General features: G+C 33.2%; 1 protein-coding gene across 1 annotated transcript in view; it reads right to left on the reverse strand.

Annotated features, from left to right (window-relative positions):
* Positions 1 to 17,435, reverse strand: part of LOC106066853 (uncharacterized) — a 443,149-nt gene that overhangs the window by 411,415 nt on the left and 14,299 nt on the right. Inside the window, exons 6-16 of the mRNA XM_056013586.1 lie at positions 13,966 to 14,106; positions 11,489 to 11,633; positions 7,558 to 7,626; positions 5,647 to 6,207; positions 5,286 to 5,351; positions 3,906 to 4,466; positions 3,546 to 3,611; positions 2,166 to 2,726; positions 1,807 to 1,872; positions 432 to 992; positions 73 to 138 (exon numbers count right to left, since the gene is read on the reverse strand). Of these exons, the coding sequence (XP_055869561.1) occupies positions 73 to 138; positions 432 to 992; positions 1,807 to 1,872; positions 2,166 to 2,726; positions 3,546 to 3,611; positions 3,906 to 4,466; positions 5,286 to 5,351; positions 5,647 to 6,207; positions 7,558 to 7,626; positions 11,489 to 11,633; positions 13,966 to 14,106 (2,863 nt within the window). The remainder of the gene's footprint in view (positions 1 to 72; positions 139 to 431; positions 993 to 1,806; positions 1,873 to 2,165; positions 2,727 to 3,545; positions 3,612 to 3,905; positions 4,467 to 5,285; positions 5,352 to 5,646; positions 6,208 to 7,557; positions 7,627 to 11,488; positions 11,634 to 13,965; positions 14,107 to 17,435) is intronic.

Raw genomic sequence — 17,435 nt, forward strand, 5'->3', positions numbered from 1 at the left:
TCTTTTTAATTTTATATATTGTATAAAAAAAGAATGTTAAATTGGATAAAATATGTAGTAAAAAATACTTACTGACTCTCTGTATACGAGTTGTTTGTAAGCGCATTGGTTCAGTTCTGACTGGCGGTGAAGTGGAACCTGTAATAACATTTTACTTTTTTTTTTATTTTACGATATTACTAAGTTTTTTTAACTAGAGATTTGCAAATAATATCAATCGATTCCTACCTATAAAAAAATGATAAATAGAATTTTAAATTGCTTAAAATTCAAAAAAACTTCAAAGGAGTGCTAATTGAACATGCTATGAACGTATTAATTATAATATTAATCTGTCATACTTTTAAACAATAAACATTATTCACTAAAACCTTGGAAGAGTTGTTTCGAAAAAAAAATGTTTTAATTACAATTTCGTGAATGTCACTCACATAAAGCAAAAATTACTTTGTGTCTCAGGTCTCTCAACTCTGTAAAATCTTGAACAGCAAACCTGTTCTCATCGACTGGTTTACTGGCAATGCCATCTAACTCTCTTGTATCAGTCAAGCCAATACCAATGGCATAGATATGAATACCTTCAGCCCTAGCCTGTTCTGCTTCTGGAACTGTCCTTCTAGAGTTGATATTTGATACACCATCCGTCACAACAACGGCTACATTATCCACATCTGAGCGATCACCATTTCCTGCTGTGAACATAACAGATCTCATTGTTTTGAGAGCATCAGCAGTGTTGGTACTACCATACCTATAGGGAATATCATCAATGGCATTGTACAAATCAGCTTTCTTAGCGTAAGTATTCAGTTGAAACTGCACATAATCAGCATCACTATAGATGACTACACCAACTCTGACATTGCCTCCATCAATATCAGCATCCAAGAGGAAGTCTTTAACAAATTCTTTTAACAGTTCAAAGTTTGGTTCAGTTACACTAGTAGAGGCATCCAGAACAAAGACCAAGTCTAATTTGGCCCCAGCACAGCCTGTAAATAAAACAAATAGAGGTGACAAAAACAAATTGAATAAAAGAAGTAAAAAAAAAAGTTTGTCTACCATTTCTAAAAGAAATTATTTAGCTCGTGGATATAAAAATTGTTGTACGAGGAAAAAAATGGTATTGTATTCCAAAATACTGAATTATACTAATAAGGATTGTCTTTGAGTCCGAAGAATAGTGAGGAGTGCAGTATTTCCAGTAACTGCGCAGCCCCAGCTATGACCTACATATTTTGCCAATGTCTATGCAAGTATAACCATTGTCCACAGGGGATCGATTTAGATTTTCTTTTCGCCGACTGCTTTTGTCCTACTGAATAAAATAGCGCATTAAAAATATTTTTGTTTTCTTTATTTACTTAGGAATTAATTACATCATGGTCATACCAGGTAATTAGACTAGTCCATTACAGTTTTTGGGGCATTCTTTTAGACAAACATACATATGGCAGTTTAATATGAATTAAAGTAACACTGTAGAGAATCTTTAAAAAAGGCTTTATTAAGCTAGACCGACGCATGAACCGACCATAGATACATAGACAATTGCACAATAAATTAATATTGCTACAATATTCTCACGACGTTACCCAAACATAAACAAGAATCTCATAAAACAAAGTATAAATTAACAAATGTATTAAAAGGAAACAACTTATGGAATTATACTAATTTTTTTCTTGTTGTACTGAGAAATATAAAGATAATGTTTTTATATCACTTAAGAAATCTTTTTAATTTTATATATTGTATAAAAAAAGAATGTTAAATTGGATAAAATATGTAGTAAAAAATACTTACTGACTCTCTGTATACGAGTTGTTTGTAAGCGCATTGGTTCAGTTCTGACTAGCGGTGAAGTGGAACCTGTAATAACATTTTACTTTTTTTTTATTTTACGATATTACTAAGTTTTTTTAACTAGAGATTTGCAAATAATATCAATCGATTCCTACCTATAAAAAAAATGATAAATAGAATTTTAAATTGCTTAAAATTCAAAAAAACTTCAAAGGAGTGCTAATTGAACATGCTATGAACGTATTAATTATAATATTAATCTGTCATACTTTTAAACAATAAACATTATTCACTAAAACCTTGGAAGAGTTGTTTCGAAAAAAAAATGTTTTCATTACAATTTCGTGAATGTCACTCACATAAAGCAAAAATTACTTTGTGTCTCAGGTCTCTCAACTCTGTAAAATCTTGAACAGCAAACCTGTTCTCATCGACTGGTTTACTGGCAATGCCATCCAACTCCTTTGTATCAGTCAAGCCAATACCAATGGCATAGATATGAATACCTTCAGCCCTAGCCTGTTCTGCTTCTGGAACTGTCCTTCTAGAGTTGATATTTGATACACCATCCGTCACAACAACGGCTACATTATCCACATCTGAGCGATCACCATTTCCTGCTGTGAACATAACAGATCTCATTGTTTTGAGAGCATCAGCAGTGTTGGTACTACCATACCTATAGGGAATATCATCAATGGCATTGTACACATCAGCTTTCTTAGCGTAAGTATTCAGTTGAAACTGCACATAATCAGCATCACTATAGATGACTACACCAACTCTGACATTGCCTCCATCAATATCAGCATCCAAGAGGAAGTCTTTAACAAAGTCTTTTAACAGTTCAAAGTTTGGTTTAGTTACACTAGTAGAGGCATCCAGAACAAAGACCAAGTCTAATTTGGCCCCAGCACAGCCTGTAAATAAAACAAATAGAGGTGACAAAAACAAATAGAATAAAAGAAGTAAAAAAAAAAAGTTCGTCTACCATATCTAAAAGAAAATATTTAGCTCGTGGATATAAAAATTGTTGTACAACGAGGAAAAAAAATGGTATTGTATTCCAAAATACTGAATTATACTAATAAGGATTGTCTTTGAGTCCGAAGAATAGCGAGGAGTGCAGTATTTCCAGTAACTGCGCAGCCCCAGCTGTGACCTACATATTTTGCCAATGTCTATGCAAGTATAACCATTGTCCACAGGGGATCGATTTAGATTTTCTTTTCGCCGACTGCTTTTGTCCTACTGAATAAAATAGCGCATTAAAAATATTTTTGTTTTCTTTATTTACTTAGGAATTAATTTCATCATGGTCATACCAGGTAATTAGACTACTCCAACACAGTTTTTGGGGCATTCTTTTAGACAAACATACATATGGCAGTTTAATATGAATTAAAGTAACACTGTAGAGAATCTTTAAAAAAGGCTTTATTAAGCTAGACCGACGCATGAACCGACCATAGATACATAGACAATTGCACAATAAATTAATATTGCTACAATATTCTCACGACGTTACCCAAACATAAACAAGAATCTCATAAAACAAAGTATAAATTAACAAATGTATTAAAAGGAAACAACTTATGGAATTATACTAATTTTTTTCTTGTTGTACTGAGAAATATAAAGATAATGTTTTTATATCACTTAAGAAATCTTTTTAATTTTATATATTGTATAAAAAAAGAATGTTAAATTGGATAAAATATGTAGTAAAAAATACTTACTGACTCTCTGTATACGAGTTGTTTGTAAGCGCATTGGTTCAGTTCTGACTGGCGGTGAAGTGGAACCTGTAATAACATTTTACTTTTTTTTTTATTTTACGATATTACTAAGTTTTTTTAACTAGAGATTTGCAAATAATATCAATCGATTCCTACCTATAAAAAAAATGATAAATAGAATTTTAAATTGCTTAAAATTCAAAAAAACTTCAAAGGAGTGCTAATTGAACATGCTATGAACGTATTAATTATAATATTAATCTGTCATACTTTTAAACAATAAACATTATTCACTAAAACCTTGGAAGAGTTGTTTCGAAAAAAAAATGTTTTCATTACAATTTCGTGAATGTCACTCACATAAAGCAAAAATTACTTTGTGTCTCAGGTCTCTCAACTCTGTAAAATCTTGAACAGCAAACCTGTTCTCATCGACTGGTTTACTGGCAATGCCATCCAACTCCTTTGTATCAGTCAAGCCAATACCAATGGCATAGATATGAATACCTTCAGCCCTAGCCTGTTCTGCTTCTGGAACTGTCCTTCTAGAGTTTATATTTGATACACCATCCGTCACAACAACGGCTACATTATCCACATCTGAGCGATCACCATTTCCTGCTGTGAACATAACAGATCTCATTGTTTTGAGAGCATCAGCAGTGTTGGTACTACCATACCTATAGGGAATATCATCAATGGCATTGTACACATCAGCTTTCTTAGCGTAAGTATTCAGTTGAAACTGCACATAATCAGCATCACTATAGATGACTACACCAACTCTGACATTGCCTCCATCAATATCAGCATCCAAGAGGAAGTCTTTAACAAAGTCTTTTAACAGTTCAAAGTTTGGTTCAGTTACACTAGTAGAGGCATCCAGAACAAAGACCAAGTCTAATTTGGCCCCAGCACAGCCTGTAAATAAAACAAATAGAGGTGACAAAAACAAATAGAATAAAAGAAGTAAAAAAAAAAGTTCGTCTACCATATCTAAAAGAAAATATTTAGCTCGTGGATATAAAAATTGTTGTACAACAAGGAAAAAAAATGGTATTGTATTCCAAAATACTGAATTATACTAATAAGGATTGTCTTTGAGTCCGAAGAATAGCGAGGAGTGCAGTATTTCCAGTAACTGCGCAGCCCCAGCTGTGACCTACATATTTTGCCAATGTCTATGCAAGTATAACCATTGTCCACAGGGGATCGATTTAGATTTTCTTTTCGCCGACTGCTTTTGTCCTACTGAATAAAATAGCGCATTAAAAATATTTTTGTTTTCTTTATTTACTTAGGAATTAATTTCATCATGGTCATACCAGGTAATTAGACTACTCCAACACAGTTTTTGGGGCATTCTTTTAGACAAACATACATATGGCAGTTTAATATGAATTAAAGTAACACTGTAGAGAATCTTTAAAAAAGGCTTTATTAAGCTAGACCGACGCATGAACCGACCATAGATACATAGACAATTGCACAATAAATTAATATTGCTACAATATTCTCACGACGTTACCCAAACATAAACAAGAATCTCATAAAACAAAGTATAAATTAACAAATGTATTAAAAGGAAACAACTTATGGGATTATACTAATTTTTTTCTTGCTGTACTGAGAAATATAAAGATAATGTTTTTATATCACTTAAGAAATCTTTTTTAATTTTATATATTGTATAAAAAAAGAATGTTAAATTGGATAAAATATGTAGTAAAAAATACTTACTGACTCTCTGTATACGAGTTGTTTGTAAGCGCATTGGTTCAGTTCTGACTGGCGGTGAAGTGGAACCTGTAATAACATTTTACTTTTTTTTTTATTTTACGATATTACTAAGTTTTTTTAACTAGAGATTTGCAAATAATATCAATCGATTCCTACCTATTAAAAAAAATGATAAATAGAATTTTAAATTGCTTAAAATTCAAAAAAACTTCAAAGGAGTGCTAATTGAACATGCTATGAACGTATTAATTATAATATTAATCTGTCATACTTTTAAACAATAAACATTATTCACTAAAACCTTGGAAGAGTTGTTTCGAAAAAAAAATGTTTTCATTACAATTTCGTGAATGTCACTCACATAAAGCAAAAATTACTTTGTGTCTCAGGTCTCTCAACTCTGTAAAATCTTGAACAGCAAACCTGTTCTCATCGACTGGTTTACTGGCAATGCCATCCAACTCCTTTGTATCAGTCAAGCCAATACCAATGGCATAGATATGAATACCTTCAGCCCTAGCCTGTTCTGCTTCTGGAACTGTCCTTCTAGAGTTGATATTTGATACACCATCCGTCACAACAACGGCTACATTATCCACATCTGAGCGATCACCATTTCCTGCTGTGAACATAACAGATCTCATTGTTTTGAGAGCATCAGCAGTGTTGGTACTACCATACCTATAGGGAATATCATCAATGGCATTGTACACATCAGCTTTCTTAGCGTAAGTATTCAGTTGAAACTGCACATAATCAGCATCACTATAGATGACTACACCAACTCTGACATTGCCTCCATCAATATCAGCATCCAAGAGGAAGTCTTTAACAAAGTCTTTTAACAGTTCATAGTTTCGTTCAGTTACACTAGTAGAGGCATCCAGAACAAAGACCAAGTCTAATTTGGCCCCAGCACAGCCTGTAAATAAAACAAATAGAGGTGACAAAAACAAATTGAATAAAAGAAGTAAAAAAAAAAAGTTCGTCTACCATATCTAAAAGAAAATATTTAGCTCGTGGATATAAAAATTGTTGTACAACGAGGAAAAAAAATGGTATTGTATTCCAAAATACTGAATTATACTAATAAGGATTGTCTTTGAGTCCGAAGAATAGTGAGGAGTGCAGTATTTCCAGTAACTGCGCAGCCCCAGCTGTGACCTACATATTTTGCCAATGTCTATGCAAGTATAACCATTGTCCACAGGGGATCGATTTAGATTTTCTTTTCGCCGACTGCTTTTGTCCTACTGAATAAAATAGCGCATTAAAAATATTTTTGTTTTCTTTATTTACTTAGGAATTAATTACATCATGGTCATACCAGGTAATTACCAGGTAAAAACTCCAACACAGTTTTTGGGGCATTCTTTTAGACAAACATACATATGCACATAATAAACTGTTAATAATAAACAAGAAATTTTTTTCATTTTTTTAAAAAAAGCTTATATTAAATGTTTTTGTATCAATTACCTATTATTAGTCATGTTGTTATATCTACAACAGACTTTAACATAATATCATGTGCGGTTAGAATTGTTTTACTAATTAGTTTTGTTTAATTTTTTATCTTTCTAAATGAGCTATGATCCTTTCACTTGGCTGGACTATTGTGAAAGGAAGACGAATGAATCGAGCTACTAGATGAATGTTTACATTATGTTATTTAAATGCATATAAAAATACTCATGGTTTGGGAGTCTTCAAGGGAACTAAATTATTTTATACCAACATATCTGTCAAGTACGAATTTTTCATGTTTAAAGTGACCAAGAAAAATAATTAATTACCGTTATTTATATAACTACTTAGCAATTTTTTAAAATGTATTCTTGTGTTATCAGGTAACAGAAATAATTGTGAAAATTTTTAGCTTAATTCATGATTGGGTGTGTAAAAAGAAATTGTGCGAATTTTTTACCAAAGAGACAGTCAGACTGACATAGTTAGTTGATATAAGCTTTGTAAAAGGGTAATATTAATTTTAACAGTATGTTTAGGTCAATATTTTTAAACACAATGTGTCAACATTAAATATTTAATACAATAGTAATGGAAGTTAATAATAAGAGATTTTTTATTTTTTTACTAGACAAATGCTGAGCAATTTAATTATCTACTACCAAGAAAAAAACATATCACGAAAAACAAAGCATGTTTTAGTCTATAATTACAATATTCATGTTTTTTTCTCAAACTTTTTTTAGCAAAAAGAGCGTTGATTGTGACCGAATAAATAGTAGAAAACTACTAGAAGACTACTTACTGACTCTCTTACTGACTGGAGGTATTGGTGGTGGCTTTGTTGTTTTGCTGACTTGCGCTAAGTTGGAGACTAAAATGGAGAAAAACATAAAAAATACTACTTTTAAAACCAATATTATACTAAGCATACTTGTATCAATTACTTTGGATTAATAATATAAATAAATTTGTAATTAGTCTAGTACAGAGGTCCCAATTTTTTTGGGGGGATGTAGACCTCTTCACTTTTTTCCGGTTTTCGTTAGACCCTTCATAACTCATATTGCAGTTTTGCTGATTTATGAACTTCTAATGTGTTTTTTTTACTTATTTCTAATAGTAGTAAGGTGAAGACTGAAAAAGTATTTAAAACCATAGGTAAAGTTAACCTTCTTGAAATTATGAAACAATGCTATGCTGTAAGTGTCACTGAATATTATGTGACATTTGATAATGCATATTAAAGTGTCTACTAGGCTGGAATTAAAGACGCCTTCCTTCACTTGCACTACTGTCGCGTATGGCTACAACTGAGTCATCTGAGTACTAGAACTATAGTAGCACAACAAACATTTAGATTGAAAACGTAATGCCATGAGTAGCAGACGTAAAATTTATTACATATAAAATAACAATTCTTTGGCTGTTCAGCCATCAAGAAATACAAGTTTCCCTACACAGCAATTGATGATATTAAAAGAAATATATATGTATATGTATGTATGTATGTATGTATGTATGTATGTGTGTGTGTGTGTGTGTGTGTGTGTCAAGTACAACTAATAATACTTTTACATTAAAATCTCTATGCGTCGATTTCCTTCAGGACCATGGTGACTACTGACTTCTAACCAAGTGGTCAACTCTCAGAACGAGATTTTTTACACACAATTTCACACAAACTTTTACGTAAAAGGTGTTACCCATGAATTTTAAGTATAGTCCGTGAATCCCAACTAGTTCATGTTAAACAATGTTGTGACAGCAAATTCGACCAACGAAGTCCGGGTCGGAGCCCTGTCGCTAAGTGTCTTCATGTATTCTGAGCTTCAGAAATTCTTTCTCCTGAACTCTACGATCATTTTTTGTCACTATTCCTCCTTCCTCCTTTTAAAAAAAAACTCTAGTCGCAGGTCCAAATAAGTCTAATTAAGTCCAAATAAGTCTAATTAAGTCCAAATAAGTCTAATTAAGTCCAAATAAGTTTAATTAAATCCAATTAGGTCTAATAAAAATGAGGCAACACAAAAACATCATATCATGCGAGGAACATTCGAGATAAAACAGTAAGTGTAAGTGTTACCTTTGTATTAACTCTTTCTCTCCGAATTAACGATACCATCGTTGATTTGACTGCATTAAATTAAAATTAATTTTGGTTTTACAAAAGATAATTTGTGTTATCTAAGAAGAGTATGACATTCTCCTTTAATTCTATACCAAAAGTAACGTTTTCTGATTACAAAGAAAAATTTTATTGAAATATAATCATAAAAGGGTAGAATGTACAAATGTGAAAATGAACAATTCTGTCGGAACGTTGAAAAATAATTACGGAGATAAAGAGTTGAGTATAACATCTTGTGGATCTTTTTCTTTTGTTGTTGCATAACAGTTGTCACCATAAAGATCTACTAAAGTCAGAAGAATTTCGACACAAGAAGTTTGCAAAGAATTTCGTAAGCAGAGACGTTATGAAATGTCTTCCTTGACTCTTTCTCTCCTAAATAACGATATCAACGTTGATTTGACCCCATTACATTAATTTTTGGTTTTAGAAAGTATAACTTGTGTTACATAAAAACAGCCTACATTCTCCTATAATTCTATACTGATTACAAACAAAAGTGTTATTGAAATTTAATCATAATCATTGAATGTTCGAAATTGTTTCAAATTTAGATGTATTCTATCAGGGTGGCATCATCACAAATGATCCTCCAGCTAAGGTGGTCTCATAGCATCATTACTTATACTTTTTTGCTATATTATTGACATATATATAATATACGTTGGACAATGAAATTAATACAAGTGACTACATTTCATTTTTAGATTCAGCCAGGTTAAAAAATGTTAATTCCCTGTAGGCTAAATTTAGCTACTTGAATGAGGTATAAATTTTTTTTTATTATTTTTCGTTCCGATTAAAATCTAAAGAATTCACTATAACAAGGAATACATAATTTATATTTGTATAAGACAATTGTTAATTACATTTTTCTTAAATGGGATTGACTCTCGTAAACCCCCATTTACATCTGATAATTCCCTTTTTTTACTTTCATAGAACTTGTGTAAGTTTAGACTAGAATAACAATTACAAATCTGTGCGATTAGAAATATTTCTAACAGGATCAATTGGAAAGGGGTAGCGGAAAAATAAGGGTATAATTGTGTGATCGCAATTAAAATGAATTTATAAATGAAAAAAAAACACGTAGTCCATAGCCTCCTCATCCTTCTTTAGCCAATACACTAACCACTATGCCAGTGGATCATTTATGAAAATAGAATAAATTGTAGTTATCTACTGTTAGCTTCAAACTTAAAAGTGGTGACTTTCGAAGAAAAATTGGGGCTAATTCAACTTATATCGCCACAATAGTCAATGATGATCTCATTCCTTTGTTCAAAATACCAGAGAGCCTTTGAAGTCGATAAGGAATCGAAAAAACGATAAATACTCAGCCTAAAGTGTCAAAGTAATATTGACAGATCAGTTGTGAGTTTCAAAGCGGGCCGTCCATAAAAAGTATTATATACAAGAATATACTGACCAAAAGATGGATTGGGGAAGAGGAGTCAGGCCAAAGTATTAACTAAACCTTTCGATTTACAGGGTGGAAAACTTAAAAAGGGCTAGATCAAAAAGTATATAGCATATCAAATAAAGTGCTATTTGAATTTACGGGCCGGTCCAAGTCATAAGTAAGAAAAATAAAGGATATGATCCATTGAAAAATAAACAATATACATCCAGGGAACAGATCAACAATGGGTAAAGTAAGTTTTTTAACACTGATAGTGTCACAAACAATGATTTGACAGATAGTGCCTCTAGTGATGCGAATAGGGGTTAAAACTGACCACTGGGAGGACAAAGCCCTAGACCGCACTAGTTGAAAAGAGATGATGACCATGTAAAGCTGTGGACAGCGAAAAAACATGGGCCTCAGCTCTGAAAGAAAAGCGTGCCAAACGAAAAATGAATGGCTCCTCTACTATCAAAGTGAAAGTCACCTTAACATGCGATATATGTGAGACAGGAGTGTCTTTCCAACACAGGGCTCCACAGTCACATGAAAAAATGTCCAACGAGATGAAGCAGAGTCGATACAAACGGAAGAAGACCAACTGAACAAAGAGGTCTATTGTCTTCAACCTCCCACTAAAGCGAAGGTGAAATGTTTCAAATAAATGATTCTGACTCGTTTTCAATTGACATACAAGTACTTACAATGAGACGATTTAGTGAATAAATAAAACATTGGATGTTAGTTGCACGACCTAAGGGACCTACCTATTCAGGCTAGCTATTTAATTTGTGGGCTTAAAGTTTGTTGGAGAATATTTTTCAAAGATTAACATATCTAAATTATTCATTGGCTTACTAGTTTAGTCACAACATATGTGGATCTTACTTTTTAACAAACTCACACACTATCAGGGGAATCTAATATTTAGTCACAAAAATGTAAACCTTCTTTTCTACCTAGACTTTCTTATTAAGCTTCTTAATATAATAGGTCAACTTTTCTGCAAGTTTTTTTTTTTTTTTTTTTTTTTTTTTTTTTTTTTTTTTAGAAACAACTAGAATCGTAATTCTTCTCCATTGCTAATAATGGCAACATTATATACATCCCAAACACACACAGTGTAAATTAAACGAACGAAGCCCTTGACATAGTCTAAATTATCTACATAAACGTATATTTCAAATGTTGACTAACCAGGGTTCAAAACACCCCAGACGGACTCAATAAATTCTGCAGAAATTGCACGTTCAAAGCTGGGAGAGTAGAAGACAAAGGAGCTCTGGCTGGCAACGCCCTTCAGTTCATTGGCGTCTGCTCCTCTGATGCCAACTGTGATAATCTGCAAGGAGAGAAAAAAGATAATTTTTATTTTTCCTTTAGGTCTGAAACACAGAGAGGTAAGTATGTATGGACTAGATGTTGCTGACGGTGGTTGACTTGTAGAACCAAACTGCTGGTAGACAAATAAACTGTATTATATACTAATTCTTAAAACTTGAAATAACTTGAATAACTCCTTTTGTGATCAAAACTAAAAAGAACTTTATTTCAGTGCAAACATAATTAACTTTAGACAGAAATGGCAGAGACGAATTTTGGGAGTCAGTTACACAGATTGGGTCTCAAACAAGGAAATCCTATGCCGAACTGGGAGTCGAACACTTAGTGAGGTTGTGACAGAGAGTCGCATGAGGTTTGCGGGACATGTTCTACGAAAAAATGAACTACGCATACCAAGAGTTGCGATGACATGGAGGCCAATACGAGGAAAGCGCAAGCAGGGACGTCCTCGTATTACTTGGCGCCACAGCTTCATGAAGAACCTCAGAACAGTGGATACCAGGTGGGAGGAGGCTTTAGAAATTGCCAATGACAGATCTTTCTGGAGACAGCTTGCCGCCCAATTCGCCGTACAGCGCGGGAGAACGTACGTCAAAGTCTAAGTATGAAGCGATTGTTATTTCTTCCTTAGGCATTTCTAAATGTGTAGCATGAACGTCAATGTTCTCAAACAGTTAGTAGAAACTAAGTCGTCACCAAATCAGCTTAGGGGGAAGTAGAAACATAATGTCTTGGATTATTTTGATAAACGACATTTAATTTCTCATAAGAAAGAGACGTTGAAGTAATAAGGGCTCATTTAATTTTTTTTTTATATTCCTGCTATGTGAAATTAATCATTAACGTCCTTAAATCATTGCAAATAGATAAATCTTCCACTCTGTCAAAGAATTTTTTAAATTGTATTAAAGAGCTCGACAAAACAGGCTTGACGTTCTCTTTCAAAAACCAGCAAACCTTCTAGGTTTTAAGACTTAGCGTACTGCTCATTAGTTTTCTTTTACCATTTTTGTAAATAATTTTTTTCCCCAAGTTTTTCTTTCACATTACTAGCCATATATCGATCAGTCTTTAAATTGAAGTGTCTCTAATTGATAATACTTTCAGAGCCTCGTTGGGATCATGATGTCTCATTATGGAAATGACATCTCGTAAAGCTGCAATGCTAATTGTCACGAAGTTTTAGAGACCTCTAATGTTAGCAATACTCTCTGGACACAAATTTAAGAGACCTCTAATGTTAGCAATACTCTCAGGACACAAATTTAAGAGACCTCTAATGTTAGCAATACTCTCTGGACACAAATTTAAGAGACCTCTAATGTTAGCAATACTCTCTGGACACAAATTTAAGAGACCTCTAATGTTAGCAATACTCTCTGGACACAAATTTAAAAGACCTCTAATGTTAGCAATACTCTCTGGACACAAATTTAAGAGACCTCTAATGTTAGCAATACTCTCTGGACACAAATTTAAAAGACCTCTAATGTTAGCAATACTCTCTGGACACAAATTTAAGAGACCTCTAATGTTAGCAATACTCTCTGGACACAAATTTAAGAGACCTCGAATGTTAGCAATACTCTCTGGACACAAATTTAAGAGACCTCTAATGTTAGCAATACTCTCTGGACACAAATTTAAGAGACCTCTAATGTTAGCAATACTCTCTGGACACAAATTGCACACAATCGGTAATAACGAGGTAAAAGAGGACCCAAAATAGATTTTTATAAGAACATAGAAAAATAGAATTCTAAACTTAAAAAAAACAGCTTTGAAATTGTTTCTGTTCTTAGAACAAATGTAAATTTATTACAATTAGCATATCTTTAATTAGTCAGTCACTTTGTTGCAGTGAACAATGATACTGACCACTGGGAAAACATAGCCCTAGATCGCACTAGTTGAAGAGTGACAGTGACCAAGAAAGCGATGGACAGCGAAAATAACATGGGCCTCACCTCTGGAAGAAAAGCGTGCCATGCGAAAAATGGCCAGCTCCTCTATCATTAAAGCAAAAGCCACCTTAGATGTCGATATTTCTGGACGGGAGTGTCTCTCCGAAATAGGGCTCGCATGAAAAAGTGTTCGAGATGAACCAGAGTCGTCCTACGACAGAAGGAGGCCAAAAACTTTGAAACTAGGGTTACGTTGAAGACAACGTTTTAATTTGGTTTGTTTAGTTTACAATTCATCTCAGCAGCGCTTCCATCACTTTTGCTTCTACCCCCTTCAAACCATTTTTATGAAACCATTCACCTGGGGGCGTTTTGTTTTGCCCCCTGTTCTAAGACATTGCAAAGTAAAATTGTACTTTAACTCACCTTGAATCCACTCTTTCTAAGCTCATCAGCTTCTTTCACCATATTTTCTGATTGATCTGAATTTTTGGCATCCGTGATGAGTATGACAATATTCTCAGCTTCAGGGCGATCAAGATTCTTAGTAAAAAATTTGGATTGTACCTGAATCGTAGAATAAGACCATTAGGGTGTAGTTGGATATGACACATATATATGTATTATGTCTGCACATTGAAGTTAGAGAAGTGAAGTATCCAATTCAGACATTGTAATAATGTAAAGGTCATTTATTTCTAAAGCTAACAGTTAACGAGGATGTAAGTGGACAGAACAACGACCAACCGCTTTGACTATGCCCAACAGGTTCCCGTTAGAGTTGAACCAACTCAAGAATGCCTTAAAATCCCGAAATTCCAGTCTCCACAAAAATTGAAAGCCTCCCCCCTCCCTCCAAGAGCCTTAATAAGCCCTCACGCTTGAACATAAGATGTGATTAAAATGATTGATTTGTACCATTATGGATCAAAACTAAAAAATGTTGCAACCTTTAAAATTCATAACCAGCGTTTTTGTTTCGTTCTTTTTTTTATTTGTACTTTTTAGAGTATTTTAGAATAAGAGTTGTTGTTTTTTACTTTATTTTTTGAATATTTAAAATATTTTAAGCGGCCCCAGTAAGAGGAAAATCCGCTATTAGGTAAAAGCAAACCGTTTAGTTAATAAAATTAATTATGCAAGCTATTTTGTCATAAAAATGCACCAATTCTAAAACAATACATAAATGTAAGGGAGATAATGTTACAATATGTTAACAAAGAAAAATAAAATAAGTCAAATATATTTATAAAATACACAAGAAATGTTTACAACAAATATTAATATTAGTTAAAGTCTATTTTAGTCAAATAGCTGTTAAAATTAAAAAAAAACATTTATGTTTGTTTATAAAGGCTAAGAATGCACTTTGTATGTAAATATTACCCACATTTTTTAAAATGGACTTTTTATTCAGCGAATTTCATGCGGTAGCGTGACTGCCGCGATAACAAGGCTGCACTAAAATAGTTCCCTCAAAATGTTTCAATATTTTTTTTTATTTTTTGCCCCCACCAGGATAATAGCCACTTATTATTGTGCGTTCTGTATGTTGGTTGGTCTGTCCGTCACGTTTAGATAAAATATGAAGACCAAAAGCTATCGAAACATTTAATTTTCCTTCCGAAACATCTCAATAGTTTAAAAAATCTATAATAGACTGTTTCTAATGTTTTTGCGAAAAACAAATAAATGCCAACGAATGACTGTTTGCGCTTCTAACATATATTACACTTAATTTCCGTGCTTAAACGTTGCAAAATCACATGACCAATCATATGTTGTTCCGGTTTTTTTAAATAAATGATACATAAATGCTAAATAAAATTCTTTTTACTGACTTATATTTCGTTAACTATATAATTGTTATTGATATTATTTTATAAAAAATAAAAAATTACGTCAAATGATTGTTTGTAATCGCATAATTGACTTATATTAAACTTATATTCTTGGACAATACGTCACTAAAGTTTAAATATCGATATAGAATTGTTCCGTATTTTTAATTTAAAACAAATTTATCCCAAATGACTTTTTCTCAAATATATCGACAATAGGTTGTTAAAGATTTTAAAATAAGAAAGTAATTTACTAGAAACGATTATTAAATATCTGTTTTTAGACTTATTTTACATTTAATTTTCTTGCTGAAACATAACAATTTTTTTAATTGGTAAAAAATGTTCCGGATTTTGTTTTCAAAAAGAAATCGATCTACATTACTTTATTTTTCTTACAAGTCGTCGCTAAAATTGTTCCGAATTTAATATGAAAAATCTACTAACGCCAAATAACTTTTTGAAATATCTCTTCTAATAAATAAAACAAATTATCTTCTTCACATTTACGAAAATCGGTTGTTCCGGATTTCTTAGGAAAAACATTTCAACTCTATTTATGTAAAATCGCACTTCTGTCTTACACTACATTTAATTCTCTAGCTAAAACGTTATAAAATCTAATTATCGTTCATATTATTTTCCGATTTTTTAAGGAAAACAACTTCCAAACACCAAAGTATGGTATGAAAATCTCTCCACAAGGCTATGGTACATTAAATTTTCATACGAGACCATCCCAAAAATTTAATTAGATTCATCTGGAATTCTTTTTTTTTTCTCTCACTATATACATATAAATCCGAAACAATTTTTTATAGATTCCTAAAACTATTGAGATGTTTCGGAAAGAAAATTAAAAACTAATAAGAATAGCTTTTAGTCCTTTTCTATATTAACATGACGGACGGATAGACTTACAAATACAAAACGCACAAAAAATGCGGCTTTAATCCGTATATATATAAATGCAAAAGAAACGAAGCTGCATCAGCCTAGAGAAAGAAAAAGAAAGCTGCCCTGTCAGCTAGCGCTATAACAGATACATGCACGAACTGTGGCAAACTCTACCGCTCCAGAATTGGCTTGATCCGTCACTGGATTAACCCCATCTCAAGACGTAACCAAAGCTTGTGACTCATCTGGGCGCATCCATGGCTGTAGTTGGCCTTTTCAGTCAAAGAGCGACTATGGTTCATTTCGAACACTTTTTCATATGTCTGAGGAGCCCTATTTTGGAGAGACACTTCCGTCCAAATATTTTGCAGGTTAAGGTGGCTTTTGCTTTGGTGATAGAGAAGCTGGCACTTTTTTTTTCGCATTGTTTTACTTCCAGAGCTTAGGCCCATGTTTTTTTTTCGCTGTCCATAGCTTTCTTGGTTACTGTCTCTCTCCATCTGGTGCGGTCTAGAGCTATCTCTTCCCAATGGTCAGTCTTGGTGTCACTGATTTGAGTTTCCGTTTTATCACATGCATGTAACAGAGGTTGTGGCGACCAGTTTTTCTTGAGCCAGTCGCGAGTTCTCCGTATAGAATGACTTTCGGGATGCGATTGTCCTCCGTTCGGCGAACATGTCCAAGCCTAGCGCAGGCGGCGTTGTCTGAGGACTGTAAACATGCTGGGAAAACCTGTTTGCGCAAGGATCTCAGAATTGCACACTCTTTCTTTCCATTTGATTTTCAAGATCCTTTGAGACATCGCAAATGGAATGAGTTTAGTTTAGTCTCTTGCTTTGCATAGGTGGACCATGATTCACTGCCATAAAGTAACGTACACATAACGCATGCCTTGTAGACTTCCATTTTTTGGTCACTGTAGTGAGCTTCTGGTTTTCTCTTGACCTGAGTCTATATATATCCGGCTGGAGTGATCTGCAAGTTATTGGAGTCTGGTCTGTCTTGGCTCAAGAGAACATCCTACCGATTGTTGTAACTCTAAGGCAAGCACTCAACGAAAGGTAGCAGGTAATAATAAATGATGTATTAATTATAAGCTATCAATAGTTAGACTTGGACTTCCGCTATCAAGTCACAGGGAGTAATGTCTGAAGTCCA

This window comes from Biomphalaria glabrata, chromosome 16 (genome assembly GCF_947242115.1).
Source record: "Biomphalaria glabrata chromosome 16, xgBioGlab47.1, whole genome shotgun sequence".
In the NCBI taxonomy this organism is placed as follows: Eukaryota; Metazoa; Mollusca; class Gastropoda; family Planorbidae; genus Biomphalaria; species Biomphalaria glabrata.